The 20,705-nt window shown below is 52.9% G+C and overlaps 1 protein-coding gene across 3 annotated transcripts in view; it reads left to right on the top strand.

The window, feature by feature from the left end:
• Adar (adenosine deaminase RNA specific) overlaps positions 1-20,705 on the top strand; it is a 47,758-nt gene that overhangs the window by 23,979 nt on the left and 3,074 nt on the right. For 2 of the 3 annotated variants that reach the window (XM_026404948.2, XM_026404946.2), the window contains exons 2-12: positions 1,668-3,154; positions 5,428-5,611; positions 6,030-6,178; positions 6,603-6,741; positions 6,858-7,048; positions 16,255-16,480; positions 16,726-16,897; positions 17,474-17,567; positions 18,199-18,321; positions 18,576-18,709; positions 20,271-20,453. In XM_026404948.2, coding sequence (XP_026260733.1) covers positions 2,442-3,154; positions 5,428-5,611; positions 6,030-6,178; positions 6,603-6,741; positions 6,858-7,048; positions 16,255-16,480; positions 16,726-16,897; positions 17,474-17,567; positions 18,199-18,321; positions 18,576-18,709; positions 20,271-20,453 — 2,308 coding nt within the window. In that variant the 5' untranslated portion in view covers positions 1,668-2,441. The remainder of the gene's footprint in view (positions 1-1,667; positions 3,155-5,427; positions 5,612-6,029; positions 6,179-6,602; positions 6,742-6,857; positions 7,049-16,254; positions 16,481-16,725; positions 16,898-17,473; positions 17,568-18,198; positions 18,322-18,575; positions 18,710-20,270; positions 20,454-20,705) is intronic. The other variant, XM_026404947.2, reaches the window with a different exon arrangement.

Consider the following 20,705-nt stretch of genomic DNA (forward strand, 5'->3'; position numbering starts at 1 on the left):
ACAAAATATAAAGGAAACTCCTTAGACAGGCCAGGGGGACTGAGGGTATAGAAAGGGCAGGAGAAGGGGACAGAGATGATGTCTGATGCTGGGTCACCAGATCCTGGGAGGAGAGTTTTCTAAAGAAGCAGCTTCATCTGCGGTGAGCCCGTGCAGTTTGTGGCACTGGGTGACCCACAGTGGAGACCCAGCCACGGCTCAAGAGCAGGACGTAGGGACCTGTTAGTGCAGTCATTGTCCTTCAGCTCCACGGAAGCTTGGGTGAAGAGACAGCGCCCAGTGGGTGCTGGGTAGAGAGGCCAACTGACCACAGATCAGGCAGAGTGAGGGAGCCTTCAGAGACGTGGGGAAGCTGCCCCCAGAAAGGAACAGGGGCCGGCCAGCGCAGCCCACAGCTGACCCCTGTTTTGGGGAATGGAGATCCCGGTAAAGAAACCGTCCACAAACGTTGACGTGCTGTGAGTGGCTGCTTGTGCTGTGATGGCACAGCTCTCAGATCCCAGCCCCTGGAGAAGAGTTTCAGGGTTTGAGGGGTCAGCCGTGGCCTGGGTTGGCATTAATGGTGACATCAGAGGGGCAGCTGGATAAGCCAGACGTAGCTGAAAGAGGAGCGGGAGGCCACTGTCAGAGATCAAGGAACCCTACAACCCATGAGAGCCACCGGCAAGAATGCCAACGTCCCCTACTTGTAGGGAGTAGGAAGCATAGCTGTTGAAGAAAGGGGCGCAGCTGTCCTGGAGCCTTGAGGAGGACCAGAGGAGGGGACATAACACGAGGTGCAGCCCCTCCCAAGCCTGCAGCCCTGGGCCAAGGAAGCAGAGTGCCTCCTGCCACCCCCAGCCCCATGAGCACCTCCTGCCTGCTGCACACTCAGTGCGCGGCACCAGGGAGAGGACGGGCCCCAGATGGAGGCCCTTGTGGGGTGGGCCGTGGCTGCTCCACTGCAGTGAACATACGGCGACAGGAGAATTTGGGGTCTCTTGTGCTCACAAGCAGAGCTCAGAAGGGGGGGCCGTGGAAGCAACCCTCGGGAGGTAGCTGGGAGGGTAGGAGGCTGGCTGAGGGTAAGGAGGGGACCCTGCCTGGGTGCTTGGGAGAAGTGCCAGGTGTCCCTCCCAATCCCAGCCTGGGCACCATGCTGAGGAGCAAGGACAGTGTGCCAGCTTCCCTAAAACCACACCGTGAGCCTCGTGGGAGGGCAGTGACAGGCAGGGGGCCAGGGCTGACACGTGGGGAGCCTGGCTCAAGGAGGGGAGCCCTGTCCATCCCCAGCCCCCTCACGCCTTCCTTTTTCAGGGTTCTGGTTTTGGTTGTAGGACAAAATGCGATTTGTTTTCGGGTTGCAGAGGGTCTCTTGGCGTTGGTGGGAAGGTTCCTGTCCACTCTCCAAAACGCTGTGGAGAGGGAGACTAGTTAGGTCTCTGGAGAGGCTGGGGCACTCTAACCCCTGCTGGGTGCCCCTGTGCTCCGCCTCCTGTCCCCTGTGTACCATTGGTGGCCCCAGGCAGTACTTAAGAGGTGGCTAAGTCACCCCAGCTAGGCCATAAGCCCATGACAGTCACCTTTTCAGCCTGTTAGAAGCCGGAGCGTCGTCCGGGGCAGGGTCAGGAGGGGAGTCCGCGGCCTCGCTGCAGCCTGGTTCACCCCTCTGCTCCCTCTGTCCACAGGGCTGTTTCTTCAACGGACACCGCCCCCGCCCTGGCCACCGCTATGAGCACAGCAAGGCCAGACAGCAGCAGCCGTGGCAGGAATCGCGCACCGATAGCTTCCGGCTCCAGCAAATAGAGTTTCTCAAGGGGCGGCTCTCAGAAGTGCCCCTGACTGGAACGTGGGCACCGTCCCTGCCACCACCAGTAGTGCCCCCAGGACTCTGGCCCAGGTTTCCGGGACCACCTGTTAGAGCCAGGCAGCCTGAGATCTGGGGGGTCTGCAGCCGCGTGCCTCTCAGAGGTCAGGGGCCGCAGGCAGTGCCCCAGCTTCCCCTGCCAGGTGGCAGGGGCCTGACGTGGAGAGGTGCTGACCGGCTCTCCTCCCGCTTCCAGGGACTGAGCATCAGTCAGGGCCAGGAGGAAAGGATCTTAGAGTTCCTAAAGGAGCTCGGGGAAGGGAAGGACACCACAGCGCGGGAGCTGGCCAGGAAGCTCAGGGTCCCCAAGAAAGAGGTCAATCAAGCTTTGTACTCCCTGGCAAAGAAGGGTCAGCTGCACAGGAAGCAGGGCACACCCCCTTTGTGGAGCGCTGCGGCCTCCGTTCCGGCCCGGAGCCAGCCCAGCACCCTTGCACAGCCCGACACCCTTGCACAGCCCGACACCCTTGCACAGCCCGACACCCTTGCACAGCCCGACCTTCAGAGCCAGGGAGCCCCAAGCCCAGAGCCCAACTCGGAATCTGAAGAGAGTCACCCCACATCTGACTCAGAAGATCCTCCCGAGCCTTTGGACATGGCTGAGATCAAGGAGAAGATCTGCGACTACCTGTTCAACGTGACTAACTGCTCCGCCCTGAGTCTGGCTAAAAACATCGGCTTCACCAGAGCCCGAGATGTGAACGCAGTGCTGTGCGACATGGAAAAGCAGGGCGACGTCTACCGGCAAGGGGCCATCCCCACCTGGTACCTGACGGACAAGAAGCGAGAGAGGATGCAGATCAAGAGGAGCACACAGAGTGCTCCCGCGGCCACCCAGGGTGCTGTCCCCGCCACCAGCAGGAACACGGCATTCCCCACCTATCACCCGCCCCCATCCAACGCCCCAAACAATACGATGCCCACAGAAAAGGCGGAGAATGGGCAGGACCCGCTCATAAGGTTAGAAAGTAGACAGGAGCCCAGACCAGGGTTCATGAAACTGAGGCCCCCTGTTTATCACAATGGCCCCTCAAAAGCAGGGTATGTGGACTTTGAAAATGGCCAGTGGGCCACAGATGACATCCCGGATGACCTGAACAGCATCCACGCGGCCCCGGGGGAGTTCCGAGCCATCATGGAGATGCCCTCCTTCTACAGCCACGGCTTGCCCCGGTGCTCGCCCTACAAGAAGCTGACCGAGTGCCAGCTGAAGAACCCCGTCAGCGGGCTGCTGGAGTACGCGCAGTTCGCCAGCCAGACCTGCGAGTTCCACCTCATCGAGCAGAGCGGGCCCCCCCACGAGCCCCGGTGAGCCCGCCGGACGCGCCTAGGGCCGGACCAACAAGCCTCAGCCGATTGTGAGCGGTGCCCTTCGGTGGCCCTGTCCCCCCCTTCCTTTTTGGCCTTTGGCTGAATCATCCTCCTTTGGCTGAATCATCCTCCTTTGGCCCATTCTCTGGGCGATGGGCCTGGAGCCACCAGAATCCTGGCCGAGCCAAGGGGGAGGTGGACTCCTGGCTGAAATGAGGCTTCCTTAGAAATCACAGCTTTCAGGCACCGGGTCTCACCTGCCCCCAAGGCCCCAGGCCAGGACTTAACTCCCTCCCCACCTCCCCCTCGAGTTGGGTTCCTGGACAAGGTACAGGAACAGGACCACCAAGGGTGGGCCACACAAGGATAAGGGTTGTGCAGAGAGCCCAGGTGCACCACTCAACTGGGAGGCAGGCCTGCCCGCCCGCCCGCCCGCCCGCCCGCCTGCCTGCTGAGGGTGGTAGTCTAACTTAAACACCTCCTCTGCACAGAGAGGCGGCTGGCACTGCTGAGAAGCACCTGAGGTTCCTTGCACTCTTGGCCAGGACAGACTGAGACAGGTGGGCCCAGAAAGGACCTGGAGCCATTGGCTCAAGTCCGAGTGGCTGCAAGCCGCTGCTGGACAGAACCAGAGAGAATGGGGAACATGCCACCAACTCTTATAGTCACATGTCAGGGACAGGGACACATCCTGAGCCATGCCCTATTAGGTGTTTTGTCACTGTACCAACCTAGAGTGTGCTTACACAAACCTACAACAGCTCAGGTCACTGGGCAGTACCACCTCATGGGTCCACTGTTGTGTTACATGGTCCATCATGGGCCACCTCATGGGTCCACTGTTGTGTTACATGGTCCATCATGGGCCCAAACGTCCTCGTGGCGTGGGACGGCGTTTACACGGCTGCTCTCCAGACTGAGCATCGCCCTTTGGCCCTTGGTCCTCCTCTGACCGTCTTAGTGGCCCCAAGTTGGCGTCACAGGGGAGCTGTTAGGAAGAGGGGTGTGTCTGTCCAGAAGCTGGCAGGGCCGTGACGGCTTTGTCTGTGTTTGCGACAGAGGCTGAGTGGCTGTCCTCCTTTTCCCCACCAGCCCCTTCGCCAGAGTTGGGGGACAGCCAGGAGTTTTGTGGTTAAATAGTTTTTTGAACTTGAGCTACAGGAGCGTCGATGCCATGTAGAGTACTTCAGAAGACCTGGGAGATAAGAAATCTGACCTCCTTTTCTAAATGAGACCCCAGATTGAGCGAGGAGCCCAGGAGAATATAGAAGCTTGACTACAAGAGGCCTAGGCTGGGTCTAGCAGCCCGTAACAAATGCTTTTGGTTTTCTTTATGACAAGGGAAATTCCTTCACCTCAGGCTCGGAGGAAGTTGAGAGGTCTAGCATGACTTCACACACTTTTTAAGAGTGAATTATCTTTGGGGGTAACTTAGGGACAGACAGCCCTGGAGGCTGCCCTGCCCTCCTCTGCCCCCTTCCCCAGCCTGCCCCTCGTCCTCCCACATCCTCCCCTTCCCCCTCCACCCAGTGGGGCCCCGGTGAGCGCCAGTGTGTGCAGAGCAGGAGACTGATACGGACACGCCTTTGCTCTCTTTCTTCTTTCTTTCCTTTTGCAGTGCTGGGGACCGAGCCCAGGCTCTAATGCCACTGAGCCACACCCCCAGGCCTTCCCTATTTTTTAGGACCTTCCTGAGGAGGCCAGTCCACCTCTTTTGCTTTAGGATGAAGGCTTTTGGGTTGCTGTCGAGACTATCATGGTGATTTTAGCCCGTTGCTTATTGCACACAACTTATTATATTTAAGGCATGGGGGGTCTCCTGTGAGCCAGGTTCCTATCACCCACTGTGGTGGCTGTGCATGCTTCACTGACTTCTGGGGACAGAGTCACTGGCTGCTCTGTTCCCTAAAAGAATGGACAAGCTGCCAGGTGTCGTGGTGCACACCTATAATCCCAGTGGCTTGGGAAGCCGAGGCAGGGGGACTGAGAGTTCAAAGCCAGCCTCAGCAACTTAGTGAGGCCCTGACCAACTCAGCAAGACCTGTCTCTAAATAAAATGCAGAAAAGGGCTGAGGATGTGGCTCAGTAGTTGAGTGTCCCTGATTTAGTCCCTGGTACCAAAAAAAAAACAAAACGAAGGGACAGGCCAAGCCTCCAAAGGGACAGAAGTTCCTGGCCTACCCTCCAAGTCTGCTCAGTGGGTGGGACACGCGGGAAGAGCAGAGAGGTGGCCCAGCTTGGCTTCTCATGTCTGACTGCTTTCCGCCAAGGTTTAAGTTCCAGGTTGTCATCAGTGGCCGAGAGTTCCCCCCAGCAGAAGCCGGCAGCAAGAAGGTGGCCAAGCAGGATGCAGCTCTGAAAGCCATGACGATCCTACTTCGGGAGGCCAAAGCCAAGGACAGTGGGAAGCCAGAGGACTTGTCCTGCTATTCCACAGAAAAGGAGTCAGAGGAGGTAGGGACCTTCCCAGGGTGGGTCTCGTCTCTCAGGTCTCAGGGGTAGCATCTTAACTGGCCCCTGGAAGCGATCCTGGTCTAAAAGCCCTGGTCCCTCATCCCAAGACAGCTTCCTGCCTCCTCTGCCCACCTCCAGCTGCTCTCTTCTCCTGCCCCCTTGAACCTAGCTGGAGGTGCAGAACATCAAACCTGGAAGAGGCTGAGGCAGTACGGTGCTCCGTCTCCACTTTGGGCAGATAACTTGCTCTCTCCTGCCATGCCCAGGAAGTCCCCTGCAGCTCCGCCCTGGAAGGCCACCCTTAACACTGACGGATCTGAGACTCTCCCGTCCATCCGTCCCTTCTGCGGAGGCGGACCAGCCGGCCTTGTCTCAGTTTCTCGTGTTTTGTTCTGTCTTCTTGTCTCACTTTCTCCAGGCAGCGGAGCCCCAGCCCACCGCCACCTCAACGTCGTCCCTGTTTTCTGGGAAGAGCCCCGTCACTACCTTGCTGGAGTGTATGCACAAACTGGGCAACTCCTGTGAATTCCGGCTCCTGTCCAAAGAAGGCCCTGCCCACGACCCCAAGTACGTCCCGGGACGGTGTCTCCGCGAGACTTCTCAGAGACAGGCTGAGCGGTTTCTTCTGCTGCATGTGGAAGGGGCCTTCAGGACCTGGTTGCTGCTGGGAAAGCAGAGAAGCTGGAATGAGAGTTCAGAGGGACCAAGGGCAACGAGGGGTTGGTAGCATGGGGGTCACTATTGGTGGGACAGGAAGGTCCAGGGCCTGTGGGCCTGGGCAGCTCTGAGGGTCTGTGGAGGAGGGGAAAGTTTTGCATGTTGAAAGTGGGGAGCCAGGCTGAGAGAGCCGGGCAGCAGGTGGGCAAGGGGCAGCGGCTGTGCCAGGCAGAAGTGACTAGAGAAGGTGACATGCACAAGGAATCGCATGTAGTAGAGAGCGTTAGCAAGTTGGGCCGGTCTCTGCAGTCACGACCTTCCTCCTCTCCGTCAGGTTCCAGTACTGTGTGGCGGTGGGAGCGCAGACCTTCCCTACCGTGAGTGCCCCCAGCAAGAAGGTGGCCAAGCAGATGGCCGCAGAGGAGGCCATGAAGGCCCTGCACGAGGAGGCCGCCAACTCGGTTGATGACCAGGTGGGCGTTTCTCCTGCTGAAACACCACGGGGCGATCCAGCAACGGAGCGGGTCAGGGTGGCCCACGTTTCTTTGAGTGTTCACGGCTCCTCTTTGTTTGGCTGCTTCTCCTTTAGTCTGGAGGTGCCAACCCAGAATCACTTGACAACCTGGACTCTGGGATGCCCAACAGGATCAGGAGGATCGGTGAGCTCGTCAGATACCTGAACACCAACCCCGTGGGCGGCCTGTTGGAGTACGCCCGCTCCCATGGCTTTGCTGCGGAGTTCAAGTTGGTGGACCAGTCCGGACCCCCTCATGAGCCCAAGTGAGTGTCCCCGCCCAGCTCCTGCTGGGCGTCATCAGGTCGGGGTGGTGTGTCGTCCCCGGAAAGAGAGTGTGCGCCGCCGGGAAGGACAGGGAAGGCAGGTGATGGAGCAAGCCAACCCTCTCTCCACAGCCTCTTGGATGAAGTTAGTCTTCCATCTTGAGGATACAGTTACTCTTCAGTGACAGTGAGCCTTATATATATATATATTTTTTTTTACTTTTTTTATTTCTGAAAGAATATATATATATATATATATGTATATATATGTACACACATAGAAAATTATTCAAACTGATCAAATAAGTCTATAGTGAAAAGTCTTATTTCTATCCCAGACTTCTCTCCTAAGATCCTCATGCTATCAACTTGAATTTCCTTCTGGAAATTTCTATGCATAATTAGCACAGTTTCCTTTCTTTTTTTCTTTTTTTTAAACAAAAATAAGCATAGAGAATGCTTTCTGTTCAACACCTTGTGCCAGTGTGTCTCAGAGATAAATACAAATCAGAATATGCAGCTCTACCAAGGTCTCTTGCACAGCTGACTAATAATTGACTAAATACTTGCAATTTTAAAATTACTTATTAAATAAGAGAGATGACAGACCTTTTCTAAAATAGATACTGATGCACCACCACCTAGTTTAAGAAAATAAAATGTTGCTAGTACTTGGGAACACCCCACCCCAACTTGGCATAATTTGTTTAACCCACTTCCAGTGACATTTAGGTTGCTTTGGTCACACTTAACACTCCAGTTGAATTTCCTCATACTGTATGCTTTTGCTTTCATTAGCAAAACTGTCAGTAGTAATTTTTTTTAATATTTATTTTTTAGTTATAGGTGGACACAATATCTTTATTTTATTTTTATGTGGGGCTGAGGATCGAACCCAGTGCCTCACGCATGGTAGGCGAGAGCTCTACCTTTGAGCCACAACCCTAGCCCCTATCAGTAGTAAATTTTTAGGAGTGAAATTTTGGTGCCATGAGCGATATGTTTTTTTAAGGTTTAAAATTTTTGTGTAGGTAATAGACTACTCAAAAATTTTTTAAAAATTCAGAAAAATATAAGAAGTTCATTCTCAATCTCCCTTGGGCCTAGCTCTCATCTCCTATCCACAACCCCCATCAACATTTAATGATTTTGCATTATAATATGTGTCTCTTGAGTGTGTTTGTGTAAATACAGGCAAGTGCATCTCCCCTGTTGGTTTCATATAAGCATTGATCTATAACTGATCTTATACAACAATAAAATAGCATTATAAATCCCTATATTCTTTCAATAATGCTGCAAAGTGTATTGTTAGAGTGCACGTGATTTAGTTAACCAGCTCCTCTTGGAGAACACTTGGATTGTTTCCAGAATTCTGCTGTTATGAACAATAGTATAGCCTGTTTATGAGCATTCAAAATTTTAATATGTAAATTTATGTAAATGAGTGATTTTCCTCCAGTGAGATCACACCATCTTATGTTTCTACCAACAATATGTAAGAATGGCTTTTCCCCAGCTCCACCCAGGCTAATATGATATCATCAAAATTGTTATCTTTGGTGGGCTGGGGATGTGGCTCAGGGGCAGAGCACTTGCCTAGCACCTGTGAGGCACTGGGTTCGATCCTCAGCATCACAAAAAAAATAAACAAATAAACTAAGGCATGCTGTCTATCTACAACTACAAAAATCATTTTTAAAAAATCTTATCTTTGCCATTCTAAAATGGAAAAAAACAGTATTTTGCTATATTGCAAAGATTAATCTGTTAGGATATTTATTATTACTATTTACCATATTAATAGATCACAGGAGAGAAACCACATAATTATCTCCAGAGATTCTGAAAAGGCATCTATAAAAACTCAACATCCATTCAGATTAACAAAACAAGCTGTCAGTAAAATTAAAATGATTGAATACCTCCTTACCATGATAAAAATACATTTGAAGTCAAAAGCCAGCAGCTTATTTAATGATGAACCTAGAACTGTTCCCATTACAGTCAGGAGGGAGACATAGTTGTCAGTGTCATCATTATTAGGCATTATTCTGAAATTCTAGCCAATGCCAGTCAAGAGAAAGAAATAAGTGTACATGCCATGCGTGTGGTGCACACCTGTAATCCCAGGGACTCGGGAGGCTGCACTGAGATCCTCCTGTCTCAGTCTCCTGAGTCTTGGGATACAGACGTGTGCCACCTTGCCCAGCATTGATAGAACTTTTAAGCACGTACTGTTCATGTACTCAGTACAACTTTAAGGCCAGCCTCAGCAACTTAAGTACCAAAAACAAAGAAAGAAAACCAAGTATACAAAGAAGAAAGAGGTAGTTAGTTAATCATTATTTGCAGATGGCTTGATTATGTACCTGGAATACTTACCTGAAAACCAAAGAAATGCATAGGCAGAGAATTGAGAAAAGTCGGAAATCGCAGTGTAATGCGGAAGAGTCCAGAGCTTGCCTGAGAGCTGGGCTGTGGCTCAGTGGAGGAGCGCTGGCCTAGCACTGGGTTCCATCCTCAGCACCACATGAAAAATAAGTATATAAACAAATAAAATAATTTTAAAAAAGAGCTTATCTGTATGCAGGAATAAGCAATTGGGAAATGCAGTGGAAGAAATTACCCTATTACAACAGCAGCTAAAAAGATGAACTACCAGGCTGGGGTATAGGTCAGTTGGTAGAGTGCTTGCCTTGCACGCACAAGGCCCTGGGTTCAATCCCCAGCACCACAGAAAAAAAAAAAAAAAAATTTTTTTTAAAAAGATAAACTACCTAGGCACAGCCCTAATAGGAACTATGTAGGAACAACGTTAAATAAAACGGTAATGAAAGATATGAAGGAAGACTTGATTAAATGGGAGGAAGAATCTGTTATTAGACAGTGAAGGTTTTTGTGTTTTGGGTTTTTGTGGTCTGGGGATCAGCTGAGAACCTCACATGTGCTAGGTATATATTCTACCACTGAGCTACACCCCAGGCCAAGTATTTTAAAGATAGCAACTGTCCCCAGATTAATCTTCAACTTCATATGGTCCCAATAAAAACATCAAGAGAATTTATTTTGGAAGTAGAAAACTTGATTCTGAATTTCACATGAAAAACAAAAACATAAAAATAGGAAATTCAGGGGAAAAAGGACTGATCCTACCAGATTTTTTTTTTAAGAATTTAACCTTTATTTTTTTTATTTATTTGTTTTTTACCTGCTGCCGAGGGTTGAACCTGGTGCCTCACCCGCGACAGGCAAGCGCTCTACCGCTGAGCTACAACCCCAGCCCCTACCAGATTTTAAAACAGTGTTGTGTTGTACGTAGCTAGAAAGGTGCTTCCGGGGATCAGACGGGAGCGCCCAAAAGGTTGAGAACCATATGAATGGTGTTTTTGTATGTTGTAAACATAAGGCTCCAAATGAGTGGGGAAATGGAGGTAGTGGGGCTGCCAGCTCTCCATCCTGAAAACAAAACCAGAGCTGTGTGTCTGCCCCCTTCCCGACTCCCAGACCCTACAGATCCAAGGTTTAAATGTAAAATAAATGAAATCAGATCACTAGATGGAAAGGAGGGATGTTTCTAGAATCTTCAAGCAGCAAAGCCTTTCCAATCAAAGACACAAAACATAGAGTCATCAGGTAAAAAGCCCAGAGATGTTAATAGTAAGAAAAAAATGGTGCGTAGTCAAAAGACCACCTGAGAAAAACACCACAGTGCCAGCAGCCCGAGGGCTGGTTTCTTTGATACATGAGGGGTTCTACAGAAATCCCCATGGAAAACCTTAGGAGAAAACTAAAGTATGTGAGCTGTACATTCATAGAAAAAGAAATACAGTGAATTGCCAGGTGGTGGCACGCCTGTAGCCTGTAATCCCAGCAGCTCAGGAGGCCGAGGCAGGAGGATCACAGGTTCAAAGCCAGCCTCAGCAACTTGGTGAGGCCCTTAACCAACTCAGTGAGACCCTGTCTCAAAATAAAAAGGGCCGGGAATACGTCTCAGTGGTAAAGTGCCCCTGGGTTCAGTCCCTGGTACCGAAAGAAAAAGGAAAAGAAGTACAATGAATCGTCAGTAAACAGAAAGGTGCACGACCTCATTTTGTAAATTAAATTGACGCTTTGACAGCGGTGCAGTTCAGCCTGTGCATCACAGCTGAGGTGAGAACCGTGCCTCCCGCCCGAGGTGCCACTCGGAACTCCCAGACACACAGTGCACGGCGTTGGTGCAGAGGTCTTCATGCAGCATTGTTCACAGCAGCAAGAGGCTGGACATGGTCTCTAGCACCATCCTTTGCACACTGGCTAAGTCAGCCGCGGTGCATCTCTGCTAAAGAGCACTGAACAACCACGTAAAGCACAGCGTGTCTGTGTGAAACCGTCTCTGAAACCTGTGCGGCAGAGGGGAAGGCACTGTGGATGGCAGGGGAGAGACGTAGTGTGTGTGTGTGTGTGTGTGTGTGTGTTTGTGTGTGTGTACACGCGCAGAGTATTTTCTGGAAGGATTAAGACAGTCAGGTAGCTGGTAACCGCACTGCATCTGGGGAGGGAAGGACGCATTTCATTGTATATTCTGAGCGGTTGGAATTTTTACTGGTGTGGTATCTTAACTTTTCAAATTTAAAAAAAGCCATTGGGCTGAGGTTGTAGCTCAGTAGTAGAGAGAGCTCTCCCTTGCACACGTGAGGCCCTGGGTTCGATCCTCAGCACCACATAAAAATAAATAAAGGTATTGTGTCCACCTGCAATGAAAAATAAATATATTTTAAAAAAAACATCAAGGAGAAAAGCTCATGGAAATGGCACCTTGTTATACATTTTGTCTTTAGAGTAACAACATTCATCTATTAGTGTTTACATGTGATTTGCATTTACTTTTATGTGAAATACCTTTTCTGTCCTTATCCAGTTTTCTTTTGGATGGTTACTCTTCCTTAGCAAGTTAGAGCTTTTAACATAGTAAGAAACCTGAACCCTGGACCAGCATAACCCAACAGAGCCCTCAGGCTAGGAGGGCAGCAAAGGCTCTCCACTGCCCCCTTGTGGCGGGATGCATTGCCCACTGTTGAACCTTCTGGAAGGGAAGATCAGCCTCCCTCCTGCTCTTTACTGGTTCATATCCTTCAGTCTGAGTAAACCCCCAGCGCCTCCCACCCCACTTCTGGGGGTTGAACCCAGGGGCACTCGACCACTGAGCCACATCCCCAGTACTGTTTATTTTTTTATTTTGAGACAAGGTCTCACTAAATTGCTGAGGCTGGCCTCAAACTTGTGATCTTCTGCCTCAGCCTCTTGAGTCACTAGAATTATAGTGTACAGCACCACGCCCAGCAGAACTCATTTCCTTTAAATTCATGCCTTTAATTCCTTTATGTGATAGGTTCAGTGTTTTTCCTTCTTCTTCTTTTTTTCCTCAACCACTGAGCCACATCCCTAGCCCATTATTATTATTATTATTATTATTATTATTATTTTCTTATTTTCTTATTTAGAGACAGGGTCTCACTGAGTTGCTCAGGGCCTCCCTAAGTTTCTGAGGCTGGCTTTGTACTTGTGATCCTCCTGCCTCAGCCTCCTGAGACACTGGAATTACTTGCATGCACTACCATGCCTGGCTTTTCCTCTTTATCTTCTATGAAATCCTTTCTGAAACTCTGTTGCTCATTCATTCAAAACACAAGGACTTATTATCAACTAAATTGAGAATGTGAAGAATTGCTGCCCCAAGTGTACAGGATGTGTGACCGTAACACAGAGTTGGAATGTGCCGTATGGAGGGACGTGCAGTGTGCCGTGGGGACACAGGATATTGCTGCCAGCTCCTCCTGGGAAATCAAGGCAGGTGGTTTATAGGACAGGAGACGCTAATGTAGTAGCCACGTTTTCTCAGCATCTCATGCAGTAATATACTTTGCTGTTCACGTGTCCCTTCGACTTGGGTTGGCGTCCCTGACGTGGCATGTTCAAAGCAGAGATCTTGATTTTTGCTTTCTTAACCTCCTTCCCTCAGCCTTTCCCATCTTAGTGCATATCTATCCAGCTGTTCAAGCCAAAAACCCAAGGATCACCTTTTCCTCTGTGCCCCTCACTGCCTTCTGTCCCAAGTCTCCTGCTCTTCTTCCTACCTCTGGTGTAGCGTTCTCTCACCTGGATCACATCTGGTCTCTCTGCGGTCTTCCCTCAACACATACCTGCAGAGGTCCTTCTGCTAGAATAGGAGCCAAATGGTGAACAGCAGTCACCCAAGGAAGTATGAGATCTTGGGTCTCCTGGGGGTTACAGGGAGCTGGAGTTCAGAGGGCAGTGAGGATCTGTGGAGGTAGGACTAGATTTAGGGAGCGCGAAGGCCCCCAAAGAAATGATCCCTGAGCTGAGACCCTAAGGGTAACCCAGAAGAAGGTTCCAGGCAAAGGATACAGTACAGTTGGCTTTCCGGATCCACGGGTTCTGCACGCATCTGTTCAACCAAGTGTGGAATGAATGTTTTTAAATCTGTTGATTATGTAACTCGAGTCTGTCTCTGTACTAACCTCAGCCCGACTTCCACTTCCTGTCACCCTCCCCGCACCGGGCAGTGTGGCACCTGCTCCCACAGAGCTTACCTTGTGTCAGCTGGGGTCAGTGACCTGGGAGGACGCCCAGGGACTTGAGCAGCCTCAGATCTCGGTTCTGCAGAGGTCCTGGGGCCAGTGCCCCGTGGACACTGGAGGTGGCTGTCTCGCCGACCTGTGGTGGGAGAGCAGGGCTGGAACAGAGACTGGGGGGGGCCAGCGGTGAGCAGAGGGCAGGAGGGAAGCCCGGTGTGGACGAGGAGAGAGGCCCTCTGATGGCCCCTAGGGCTGGCCTGGAGGTCAGTGCCTTTACCACAGGAGCCCTGGAGGGCCGCTGCAGGTCTCAGGGGCCACTTTTTCTGTCCCACACGTTGGCCTGCTTTCCCAGCTTTTGTCTACCAGATTTCCTGTCCCACTCTGGGAGGACCACTTGGGACCTTTGCCTCTGAGTCCCACCAACACCCCGGTCCTCGCTCTGAACTGGTCCTCTTACATCCCACTTCAGGAAACCGCGGTCGTCATGTAAGAGAGGCCTGTCTTGTCCCCTGACCTCCCTCCCTCCTCCGAGCCTCGCTCTACCCCTAGGCACAGGGGAAGCGCCTTCTGCCTTCCCCTGAGTCCTGCCCTCCCTCTTGTCTGTTCTGGGGCTTCCTGCTTCCGTCATCTCCCCTCGTCATCAGTGGTCCTTGCCATCAGCCTGGAGACACGGCCGACCTGTGGACACCTTCCCTGGACCTGGGTCTCCGCTCCTTCACAGCCAGGCCTCTCAGGACAGTCACCCATGCTAAAAGGCTAACCACCAGCCACATGAGGTTATTGAGCACTGAAATGTGGCAAGCTTGATCGAGGGACTGAATTATTATGTTTAATTTTGATTAATAGCCTCGTGTGGCTACCCTAGTGGATAGCACAACTCCAAAGGATTCAAATTACATAATTAACAAACTCAGTCATTCTCATATGTGTGCGTGCACATAGACATGTACATACATGTATATATACACGTGTGCATGTGTGTATGCAGGTGTCACACCTATAAAACTATGTGTAAGAGTTCGTATTTTTTAGAAGTAGTCAGACACAATACCTTTATTTATTTATTTATTTTTATGTGGTGCTGAGGGTCGAACCCAGGGCCTCACGCGTGCTCAGCGAGTGCTCTACCACTGCCCCAGCCCCAGCCCGAGTTCACATTCTTTTCAAAGGCAGAACAGTCATGAGATCCTCCTGAACCCCTGGCAGTTCGTTCCCAACTCCCCAACCTCTCTTCATGCCTCAGTCTCTCTCATTCTGAACTTGGCCCGCCGGCCAGGAGGGACCAGCTGCTTAGGACAACCAAACAGGAGTGGACTCTCAGTGTGCTTGAGCATGGAGACCAGTTTCTTCTACAGCCGCAGCCTCCGTGCTGCCCAGTGGGGTTATCCAAGCTGTTTCCAAGCAGTGGATTCAGATCTGGTCGAAAGCTGGGGGCTTGACACTTGTCTGGTGGGTCTCCAGGCTGCTCTGCTCGGTCATGCTCTCCCTCTGGGAAGGCAGAAATCCCCAGGAAGCGTGGGGGCCGCTGCCTGCTGGCTCGTGCCTCCTCTGTCATCAGAGCCCAGGGCCCAGCCAGGTCCACGTCCCTGCCTGACTCTTCACCTTGGGCCCACCAGAAGTCCACAGATGACTCCCCAAGAAGGCTTGGCTCCCAGCCTAATGCTGTGCTTGTGGACATGCTCTCTCCAGGCTGACCCTGGTGAGGTGGTCAGGAGTGGAGGGGACAGTGGGATTGGGTACTTGAAAATCAGACAGTGTTAAGTAAGTGATTCAGGTGGGGAGAGAGATCTTTGCTTCTCATTTCTGCTTAAGAAGACAGTCCAAATTTCGTGTTAGTAGTTCTTTAAACCCTCTTATTACTCCCTAATCTCCCTTTCTCGTAAAGGCAAGCCTGGCTGGAGTCTTTGCAGATAATAGTACAGTATCTAGTTGGAATTAGTCTTATGATTTTATCACATTCGGCTTTATAGCCACCTTCAATTTGTGGCAAATGGCACTGGTGTTCCCTTTGAGCACTGTGAAATTTCCTTTTTAAGTGTGTCGAGCACAAAGGCACACATAATCCCATCCACTCAGGAGGCTGAGGCAAAAGGATCACAAGTTCAAAGCCAGCCTGGGCAGCTTAGCTCAAAATAAAAAGTAGAACAGACTAGGATGTAGCTCAGTGGTGGCGTGGCCCTGGGTTCGATCCCCAGTACCCCCAGCACACACACCCCCCCCGCAAAAAAAAAAGTGTGTGTATTTTTTTTTTAATATTTATTTTTTAGGTGTAGATGGACACAACACAATGCCTTTATTTTTTAATGTGGTGCTGAGGATCGAACCGGGTCCCGCCCGTGCTAGGCGAGCGCTGTACCGCTGAGCCACAGTCCCAGCCCCTAAAAGTTAACTTCTTTTTATGTATCTATATACAATGTGTGTGCATTTTTAAAGAATCAGTGTAGAGAAAACACTCACGGTCGTCCACGGGACATCTGGAGCTAGCCAAAATCATGTTGCCTTAGTAACATCTGTCAGAATGGACGGGTCCCTCTGTCTGCGAGACTGGCCACACTGAAAGCCAGCGCAGCCCTTTCTGCCACAGCGTCCAAGTCTTGGTTTGTCTGTGTCCCGCTTCTCGTTCCAAAGGTTCATTTACCAAGCGAAAGTCGGGGGCCGCTGGTTCCCAGCCGTCTGCGCGCACAGCAAGAAGCAAGGCAAGCAGGAAGCCGCGGATGCGGCCCTCCGCGTCCTGATTGGGGAGAGCGAGAAGGCGGAGCGCATGGGTTTCACAGAGGTAACCCCAGTGACAGGGGCCAGTCTCAGAAGAACTATGCTCCTCCTCTCCAGGTCCCCAGAAGCGCAGCCAAAGACAGTTAAGACGTCTACTTTTGGTGCTATCTTTTTGTTTTGGGGGTGGAGCTGGCTTGTCACTAGCTGTCATGTGAATTGTCCCTTGGCTATGCTACTAGCCTCAATAGAGCATCTAACTGGGACACTAGATGTGGAAGGGGAAAGGAAGGTGGTGCACGAGTCCATTAGCACGTGACCCCCTGCCCACTGTGAAGCATGGTGGACGCGGGCGAGGCTGCATGACCCTCACACCCCCTGTCCCCACAGCTTCCTCTCACTGGCAGTACCTTCCACGACCAGATAGCGATGCTGAGCCACCGGTGCTTCAACGCCCTCACAAACAGTTTCCAGCCCTCCCTGCTCGGCCGCAAGATCCTAGCCGCCATCATTATGAAGAAAGACCCTGAGGACATGGGTGTCGTGGTCAGCTTGGGGACAGGTGAGCCACCAGCCTCTCAGTGACTGGAAGCAGGTCTTCCTCACCCTCCCCTGAGTCCCTGTGAGCAAGTCCAAGGCCGGGGACAGGCCATGTGTCCCCTCGTCCTGACATGGATCTTAAAAAGCTCTGGATTTGGGCCAGGTGCCAGGCTGCCTTTCATGCCACCCACCGGGAGGCTGCGGCCGGGTGATGGAGAATTCAGAGCCAGCCTCAGCAACTGAGCCAGACCTAAGCCACAGCAAGACCCTGCCTCTAAAACAATGCTGCCAAGGGCTGGGGACGTGGCTCAGGGGCTGAGTGCCCACGGGTTCAATCCCCAGTACCCCCCCCCCAAAAAAAAAATGCTTTCCTTTTTGGAACACTTCAGATTTCCAAATTAGGGATGCTCAACTAGCAGACTCCATGCAACACCGTGGTCCTACGCACTTGGGTAAAGGACACACCTGGGTGCCATTTAGCTGCAGTCAGCTCAGGGTGGGGGTGGACTCCTTCTCCCAAGCCTGAAGGCAGACTGCCCCACCCACTCCACCCTCCCTCCCCTTTGACCTTTCCCTTTCTGCTCCCAACCCTTGCCAGGGAATCGCTGTGTGAAAGGAGACTCCCTCAGCCTCAAGGGAGAGACCGTCAACGACTGTCACGCGGAGATCATCTCCCGGAGAGGCTTCATCAGGTGAGCGAGCACCTGCTGGGCTGCCCCGCCCACCTGGGCACGGTGGCACAGGCACAGGCCTTCCTGACACCCCGGCAGGTCCCGGAGCCAGCAGTGGTGGCCTTCGTGTTTGGCCTGTGATCTGAGCCCTCGTAGAGCAGTCCCCTCCGCGACCCTCTGCCTCCTACCCCCAGCCCGGTCCTAAGTCCTTTTTCTGCCAACTCTGCCGTCTTCTGTTTCTCAAAACAAAATGACCGGGGTCCTCGGGCCTTGGGGACGAGGCGCCTCCTTCTCCACTCGAGGACCCTTCAGCACCTCGTGTCGCTGCGGCTTCCTCCTCCCGGTCGCCTCTTCTCTAATCTGTGAAGGAGCCGGGAAGAGGCAGCTGCCTCCCGAAGCCTTGAGCCAGTCCTTCTGCCCTGGAGTCCCTCAGCCGCCACAGCAAGGGGCCTTTGGCGGAAATGAAACGGGCCCGAGAGGCTCACTGTGCTTTATGAAACGCTGAGTCTCTCTGGGAAGCTTCCCACCTGAGAAGCTAGAAGATCTGCACCAGAAACTTGTCCCCACTTGGGGCTCAGATAGGGGTCAGCTCCAAGCCCCATCTGCTCTGGCCAGAATCCAACCCGCCGTCCTAACTGCTCGTCTTTTACAGGTTCCTCTACAGTGAGTTGATGAAATACAACCCCCAGACGGCGAAGGACAGTATATTTGAGCTTGCCCGGGGAGGAGAGAAGCTCCAGATAAAAAAGACTGTTTCGTTCCACCTGTACATCAGGTCTGTACCCTGCCGGGCTCCCGGGCTGGGCTTCCCCTGCTCTGCCGGCCCCGGAATCTGACCCCACACAACAGGCCACACTGAGTTACCATGAGGTGCATTCCCAGTGGAGGATGAGCGTCCTAGACACAGCTGCCCCCTCCAGCATCCCCGTGGGCTGCAGGAAACATCCAGCGCCGGCGGCAGCACACTAGGGACCCCGGGAAGTTGGAGGGAAGTCTGCGCAGGTGAGTGACGGACACCCTGTGTTGCAGCACCGCCCCGTGTGGAGACGGCGCCCTCTTCGACAAGTCCTGCAGTGACCGCGCCCTGGAGAGCACAGACTCCCGCCACTACCCTGTCTTTGAGAATCCCAAACAAGGCAAGCTGCGCACCAAGGTGGAGAATGGTGAGTGCACACAGGCTCTGCGAGACCCCCGCGTGCGCCACTCGTCACAGGGAGGACTGTAGGAAGGGGAGTTCCACTCTGAATTTGTTAGCTCGGGTGATGAGAGCCTGGCGGGGAAGAAAGGACAGAGCGTGTCCTCCTGGGGTCTCCACGGCAGAGTGCTGGGGGAGGGCGGCGGAAGTGAAAAGTCAGGCCCTCCACCTGGTGGCCTCGGACCTGGCCTCCTGCCCCCTCGCGCCTTCCTGCCTGTCCCCCAGCGTCTCCTTCCCCGGTGCCTCCTCCGGTCACCCCTGCTCCCTTCATGCTTCAGCAGTCGTCTGCGTCACTGTCAAGCCCAAGTCAGGTCCCGTCAGTTCCCTGCTGGCCACCCTGAAGTCTGGACAGCACCACGGGGCCCGGCAGTCCTCCTGGGCTATCCCCAGGGAAGTGAAAGCCCAGGTCCACCCAGAGCTAGTTCAGGCGCCTTCACAGCAGCCTGGCGGGGGACACGGCCAGCGCCCTCCCCTCCATGACAGAAAAGTAAAACCACCACATCCACGCGAGGGACTGTCCTTGGCCATGACATGAAGTCAGCATTGACCCAGCCACAGTGAGGTCACCCTGAAAACGTCACACTAAGTGAAAAAAGCCAGTCACAAAGGATCACGTTGTGTGATTCCATTTCTATGAAATATCCAGAATAAATGAGTTCTAAAGACAGGACGTGCCCGAGAGGCTGCCGGATGAGTGGGGATGGAGGGAGGTGGGAGTGAGAGCCAGCCAAGGTCGGGTTGGGGTTGACAAAACATTCTAAAATCGTGCCGATGTACAATCCCATGGTGCATGACCTCAGAAATGCCAAAACCACTGAGCAGCTTGCTTTCAGTGGTGAGTTGTAGTGTATGACTTGTATCTCAGTAAAGCTGATGTTTAAAAAAAAAGCAAGCCCCATGTCGGGTCTCCCACGGCCCTTGATAAGAAGGCAGAACCTGAGCCAGGCGCAGTGGCCCACACCTGCAATCCCAGCAGCTCCGGAGGCTGAGGCAGGAGGATCACGAGTTCAAAGCCAGCCTTAGCGAGGCCCTGAGCAACTCAGCGAGGCCCTGTCTCTACTTAAAGTCCACCTCTGGCCTCAGCCTGCCCACTCTTCTCTTTGGTGATTCTCTGGTGCCCTTGCACTTTCGTCAGCCCCTGAAACACTGAAACCCTCACTGCCTCAGGCCGTGGCTTCTGCCGCCCTCTCTGTCTCCCTCCAGCTGCTCCCTGCCTCCTCCACCCAGGAGCTGCTCGGTGCCGTCCTCCCCTGGCTCTCCCACCGGCCTTCGCCACGCTGTCAGCATCTGGAGTTCCCACCTGCATGTTGGTGCATCTGCTTAGTGCTCTCCTTTCCCTTTCTGTCCCTCACCCCGTGGACATCACGGAGGTCTGCTCCCCAGGGTTTCCCAGCCCCCAGCACAGTGACCGCCATGTCCTCCAGGACTGTGAGCCCCATGAAGAATGAAGGGCCGAGCTGCCCCTGGCCGGCCTCAGGAGCTCAAGTCCTGTGCTGGGGGGTGGTCGGTGACCCGAGTCTCTCACACAGGGGAAGGCACGATCCCTGTGGAGTCCAGTGACATTGTACCTACGTGGGATGGCATCCGGCTTGGGGAGAGACTCCGCACCATGTCCTGTAGTGACAAAATCCTACGCTGGAACGTGCTGGGCCTGCAAGGGGCACTGCTGACCCACTTCCTACACCCTGTGTATCTCAAATCTGTCACACTGGGTAAGGGACCTGCCTTGGGAGTTGGAACCCACCTGTCCTCCACCCAAATCCCAGAAACTTCATGCTTCAGTCAACCCACTTCCACAGTGAGCTCGGCTCCGTGGTCAGCAGCGGGTGCCGGCCTGCACAGGCGGGAGGGCGGCCCAGGAGGGGGGCCAGGCTAGTCTCCAAGACGGGTCAGAGAAACGCGGCAGATGGCAGCAGCAACATCTGGTTTTCCTTGTTCTCCTCAGTCCTTGGCCTTACCCGAAA

The sequence above is a fragment of the Urocitellus parryii genome, chromosome 11, assembly GCF_045843805.1.
Source record: "Urocitellus parryii isolate mUroPar1 chromosome 11, mUroPar1.hap1, whole genome shotgun sequence".
NCBI lineage: Eukaryota > Metazoa > Chordata > Mammalia > Rodentia > Sciuridae > Urocitellus > Urocitellus parryii.